We start from the raw sequence: 6,000 nt of genomic DNA, 5'->3' as shown, positions 1-6,000 counted from the left end.
GGGGGGGGGGGCGCCTGTTGTGTACTGGATGAAAGCGGGATGAGATCTTGGGATCCTTTGCGGAGTACACACATCGTTCTACCTCTTTCTTCAACTGTTACTTGGCAATATGTTGGGAAGTCTTATTCAGCATTCGACTGTCTGGACTGTTTGCGTCGGGACGATGATCTTTTTTTTCTTTTTCTTCTCACTTGGGGCCGCTTGAACTGATATAACCGTGGAATGGACAGAGCCTGTTTCTATGCCGCATTTTCCACAAGCCCGGCTGACCGAGGACGACAACCTTGCAATAGCTCACCCACCTCCGCAAGCGACTAGGCGTATTCGGGGTATCTCTCTCGCTAGGAATCCTGCATGCGGCATTTGCATATCTCATTTGCATGCGCTTGCGGTCCCTTTAGATGACAGTTAATGCGAAGTCGGCCGATTCCGTCATTTCTGTTGTTTTTTTCATCTGATTTTGTGTTTTCCTCCCACAGAAGCGTAAAGTTGCTGTTTTGCGTTCATTCTCCAGTGAGCAGCCAAAAGTTGGGGGCATCTCGATTTCGAAAAGACAAATCTGTGTGCCGGCGTCTTCTCCGTAGAACATGGAACCATTATTACCTCATATCATGCGCCCCGCATGCCTGTGGTGTAACGCAACGTCAATCAGTTAAATGATGTTACACCTGGAAAGCTGAAGCAAATCACCGTATTTCGACCACCAAAACTTCAAGGGTCTATCTTGTGGGACCCACGAGATTTGGAGGTTGTTCCATGGTAGCTTTCCATCCCCGCTGCCATAACACAGTATATCCTAACATACCTGCTTGGCCGATGGATGGATGGATGGATGGATGGTTATATTCGCTTGTAGTGTAGATAAGGGGCAAGGAAATAAAGCGCAATAAAATCTTTATCTTTATCCTTTTATTAGACTAAAAGAATTGCACCTTCTATACCGAGAATTCCGGGTCGTTTTATCTGGCGGATGGAAAGCCGCTGTCTTGGAATCTTTGCCAGGATGACGAGCAGCAACTACACCCAAACAGGTAGTGATCGTCAACTCAGCAACACAGGAATATTCACAAGCAAGGAATTTCAACTAGTCTAGGCGACTGCAGGGCCCTTGGGCTTCGGGCCAGATCCCCGGAAATATGCAGGTTTTATTTCTCTACTGGGAGAAGAGACAACTACAACTGGAGAAAGGTAAAGGCCTGCGGGCCCTCAATAATGCATGCTTGCTCTCGGCCAATGGCATCTCGCCATCCTTCCTCCCAAAGCCAACATGCATAAACCCACTATTCCCTACATAGCCATGAAAGATATCCCGGCTCGCAAAAGAGCGTGGGTGTTTTCCGCGGGGAGGAGTGCTCCTCTTTGGTAGCTTACAGCTGCTGTCAGACGCTTGTTTACCTCTATGTGGAAGGCTCTCGGGCCTGCTATATGTAGCAAGCCTTTCCGCCCGCCTCCCTTTTCTCTTTTCCTTCCCCCCTTTCCGTTAAACACGGAATTTGAGATGGCTTAGGTGTCTGCCACACCAGTTGAAGCGGGCGAAACGCAGTCGTATCACTGAGGACATTGCCGTTATTAGACGTGCTCGTTCCAGTGTTTACAAACCCTAGGAGAAAGAAAATAAGAAAAAAAGCCGTCGAGAGAAGACCAAAGACCTGTTCACTGTGAGCCCTCGTCAAGAATTACCGAAACCTGCCTTTGCTCGGTACAAATTGCTTCGATAGCTGCGAGGTTATTATACCCGAGTCCGCCAACCGATACATCCACAAGACCATAAAACCATCGAAAACTCGTACGACGTGCTTAACGGCTTAAGCAGAAGGAAAGAATCAGGTCCTTAACTGGCACACTGATTAAAGCACACCTCACCCAGACGAGAAAGATGTGTGTGCAGGTCAACCTCTTGTTTACCTGCGGACATCGCAGTTTCGATCGGATCGACAACTGTCGCGATTTGGGGGTAAAATGCTTCGGGCCATCCTCTAAGCACCGAGACACGAATATCGAGGGGGAATGCGAGGAGTGCACCAAGAAGCACTCAGACACGAACAGCGGAGTGCTGAAAAAAGACCCATGGGGGCGAGACAGTCCCTGGTACGGCAAACAGAACGGCGAAAACCACTCCAAATAGCTTCCATCTGGGTAGCTAACCAACAGAAAGAGGTCTCGGATTGGCAACGCAAAGGGTTGTTTGTGTATCTCTGTGAACTATTTGGATTTCTGGGGCAGTTTGCGAGAAAGTTTTAGGGAAGGGTACGAAGGCAGGATAAGGACGAATCGTAGATATTTGTGGTCTAAAGGGGTTGTGGGAACTAGGTGCTGGAAGCCGTCAAATTGTAGTGGTAAATGGCAACTCACTAATCAGCTCGCTTAACCCAGGGAAAAAAACATCTTGGGACTTTTTGCGCTCCAGAAATTTGGTACTGTGCCCGCCAACGTCGGTTTTTTAGAACCTTGTTGAATCACGTGATGTCGCGGCAACATCGCATCGGTGCCTGCCTCTTGCGTCATCCCATGCTTTAGGCTGCGCTTAGCCAATGCTACCTCCCTTGCTGGTTGACAAGTTCTACGAGGCTCTCTTCAGCTTCATCAAACTGCATCAAAGTTTTTATTCTGATCTGCTTTTGACCGCAGTAATCTCAGCAAACATGTTGCGGCCTCCTTGACTATAAAGTTTTTTTTTTCTTCTCACTCTCATCCGCGCAAATCCGAAAGCAGACTGTAAACGATGGCGGGTACAAGGGGTAGAGGCCGCCCCGCCGCCAGTGCGCGTCGCACAACACGCTCCCAAGCGCAGGCAACTCCATCGTCATCCGGCTCCGGCACGCGAGCGGTGCCCAAAGAGTACCGTCAACTGCTTCGAGAAGCCGGCGTGCATGCACCCCGGCCCGCGACCGAAGACGGCGAACCGCCGCCCAAGAGACTGCGCAGGCCCGGACAAAGAGTGTCCAGACCGACAGCCAACGAGACACCGATCGTGAAAGCCGTGCCTGCAACTGCCTCCAAGTCTAGTACTAGCGCGCATATTAACTTGCCCGAAGATTCCGAACCTTCAGATGATGACCTCGAGTTCGAGGATGTCGCTTTGCCTGAGCCAACAATACAGACTACATATCTTGACTCAGAGGAGGACCAGTCAGACAGTGATGATGGACTTGGTGGCGTCGACTTTGGTGCTCTGCCCGTCGATGATGATCCGATTACTGGAAACGACGGTGTTCTTCAGCTGGAGATCTCAACTCAGCCATCTGCATCCGCTAGTAAAAAGGGCGTGGTTAAGCGCAAGCCGATCAGCAAAGCGGAGCGAGAAAGAAGGATTGAGACACACAAGATGCATATATGCTGTCTACTCGTACATGCAGCACGCAGGAATCGCTGGTGCGATGATGCAGAAGTTCAGGCCCTAGTCCGGCCTCTTCTGTCAGACAAGATAGTGGACCTGTTAAATCCGCGAAAGAATCTATCCCAATTCGGGCGGTCAGAATCCCTGAAAGATGGAATACAGCAAGCCCGAATTCTTTTCAATTCTGCATTTAAAGTGACGGAGCGTGGTCTCAGGCGGGCTTTGTGGGCCGAGGACCCTTCGCAGCTCGCAGACGTAGGTTTCCCAGCCATTTGAGGCTATTTAGTTAGAGATGGGACAGTCATTTGGCTGAGCAAAGAAGAACATTCTTGCTGACATCCTGACAGTATCAGCTCCCAGACGATTTGGACTCTGCACTAGACAAGAAAGAGTTTCGCAAATCTGCAAAATATCTGGACGGTTCTAGAGATGTTGGTGCACAGCTATTCTGTGCACTCTTACGATCTGTTGGCGTCCAGGCTCGCTTGGTGTGTTCTTTGCAACCACTCTCGTTTGTTTCTGGAGCCCCGACGTTGCCAAAACCACGGCCAAAGAAAAACACCAAGTCACAGAAACCCCGTCCCATGGCCGATTATGACTCTATGGTATACAATCCTCCATCTGCATCGAGCCCGAGCTTCTCCGCAGCCCGTCGGCTTGGACACCCAAATGCAGCCGACTATATTCCACCTCCTATGCAGCCAAAAGCTTCAAGTACCGCTGCTACAGATGTGCAATCTCATAAACCTATCAAGGGCGAATCGCCGTTTCCGGTATACTGGGTTGAGGTGCTAGACGAAGCCCATCAAAAATGGCAACCTGTCGATCCCCTGGTTACTTGTTCACAGTGGAAGCCGGCAAAACTGGAGCCTCCGTTGGTCGACAAACTCAACTGTCTTACATATGCCATCGCATTTTCTTCGGACGGCGTTGGACGGGACGTGACGCGACGGTACGCCAAGGCTTACACATCCAAGACGCGAAAGATGCGCGTTGACAATCCTCAAGCGTCATCGACAAACCCCGCCGCCCTAAATGGTGAGGAGTGGTATGAGAAGGCCATGAGCTTTTTTCGTAGGCCCTACGGGATTGTGAATGACCTTGACCGCATCGAAGAGGCCGAGCTCAACGGTACTGCTTCCCGCGAGCCTATGCCTCGCAACGTGGCCGACTTCAAAGACCACCCGGTGTTTGCTTTACAACGCCATCTGCGACGAAACGAAGTTCTTGTGCCCGATGCCAAGTCTTCAGGGACTGTTGCAGCTGGAAAGGGTCAAGTCGAACGTATCTATCGACGACGAGACGTGCGAATCGCTTGGTCTGCTGATAAGTGGTACCGACTAGGTCGTGTGGTCAAGTTGGGTGAAGAGCCTATCAAGTATCTGCCCAAGCGGCCCAGGCCGGCCGGAAGAGGTCGGGTGGGCAGGTTCGATAGCGATGATGAGGAAGAGGATCCTGTCTTGGGCACAGGCGGCAGTACTGCAGGTACGCCAATCTTCTCCCAGGATCAAACAGAGCTATTCGTTCCAGATCCAGTCCGAAAGGGCAAGGTTCCTCGCAACAAATTTGGCAACGTAGATGTCTTCGTCCCCAGCATGGTGCCTCGTGGAGGCGTTCATATCAACAACGACCTGGCTGCGAGGGCCGCCTACATTCTTGGCGTCGATTATGCTCCTGCACTCACGGGCTTTGAGTTCAAGGGGAGGCAGGGTACAGCTGTTCTAAAGGGTGTGGTCGTGCCCGTTGAGAGTGAAGAGGCCATCATGGCAGTCATTAACGGAATTGAAGAGATGGAGGCCGATGCCGAGGAGGAGCGCAGACAGCGACGCCTGTTACGGATGTGGAGTAAATTTCTCAAAGTTCTTCGCATCGATGAGCGGGTGTATGCTGGCTTTGATCCGTCAAAGGCCTCTAATCAGAGTATGATGGCCCCCAAGGACAAAGGAAAGCAGGCGGAAGAATCCCGACCCGAGGCTGCTACTGGCCGCGGTGGATCGCACATGATTACAGAGGAAAACGATGAAGACGGCGATGACATGGGTGGTGGATTTATGCAATCAGCCAACGACGATGATGAGGACATGGGAGGTGGTTTTTTGGTCGATTAGGCGCAGCCGATTGTGAGTAAAGCGCCTAGCATTCATGTTACAATGTGATGGCGCATGTGTCAAACTATTCTCACTTTACTATAAAGGCTTCACACAATGGATTTCTTTCTTTTCTTGTGCGAATTGGGTAATGGAAAGAATTTAAAACATCATATTGATATATTCACTTGACCGTTGGCGTCAGAAATCAGATTCGGCTGCTTTTTTGTTGATCGATCTAGGCGCCACATTACAGACACATACAATTCCTTTCTTACATTTGGTTTTGTGGTGATAAAGAACATGGGAGTTAATTTTATTTAAAATCATCTCCTTGCTCTGTGATTTGCACCTTTATTATCAGTTGGTTTTTAGTTCCAAAATCTTGAGTACGCTTGCTTATTCCCCAATCCAGATATAACTTCAACCACTGGAACTTACTACAACGACTAGAACACTAGACGTACTCATATGTGACCTCGCATATGCCACCTCGACGGCATCTGCTGAGTTTACCAGCAAGGCGGAGCTGTGGCGTGCAGCAGGATACGACCGGTTGTCTGAGCGGCGGGACGT

At 50.2% G+C, this 6,000-nt stretch overlaps 2 protein-coding genes across 2 annotated transcripts; both read left to right on the top strand.

Moving 5' to 3' along the window:
- Positions 1-1,876: 1,876 nt before the first annotated feature.
- Positions 1,877-2,125, top strand: PgNI_11396 (uncharacterized protein; the record flags this gene model as incomplete). Its single annotated transcript, XM_031131363.1, has 1 exon — positions 1,877-2,125. One exon carries the CDS (start codon positions 1,877-1,879, stop codon positions 2,123-2,125), a length of 249 nt encoding a protein of 82 aa, XP_030976679.1.
- A 456-nt stretch (positions 2,126-2,581) lies between these two features.
- PgNI_11395 (uncharacterized protein) lies at positions 2,582-5,647 on the top strand. The gene is made up of 2 exons (XM_031131362.1): positions 2,582-3,592; positions 3,685-5,647. The coding sequence occupies exons 1-2, from the start codon at positions 2,723-2,725 to the stop codon at positions 5,443-5,445; spliced, it is 2,631 nt and encodes an 876-aa protein (XP_030976706.1). The 5' UTR covers positions 2,582-2,722; the 3' UTR covers positions 5,446-5,647.
- The last annotated feature ends 353 nt before the right edge of the window (positions 5,648-6,000 follow it).

The sequence above is a fragment of the Pyricularia grisea genome, chromosome VI (genome assembly GCF_004355905.1).
Source record: "Pyricularia grisea strain NI907 chromosome VI, whole genome shotgun sequence".
Taxonomy (NCBI): Eukaryota; Fungi; Ascomycota; class Sordariomycetes; order Magnaporthales; family Pyriculariaceae; genus Pyricularia; species Pyricularia grisea.
This window is presented reverse-complemented; position numbering and strand designations above follow the sequence as displayed.

Excerpts from the sequence above, each read along its gene's own strand:
- PgNI_11395 (XM_031131362.1), top strand. The coding sequence starts at position 2,723 with ATGGCGGGTACAAGGGGTAGAGGCCGCCCCGCCGCCAGTGCGCGTCGC. Across the intron at positions 3,593-3,684 it reads ACCCTTCGCAGCTCGCAGAC|TATCAGCTCCCAGACGATTT; the intron begins GTAGGTTTCCCA and ends ACATCCTGACAG.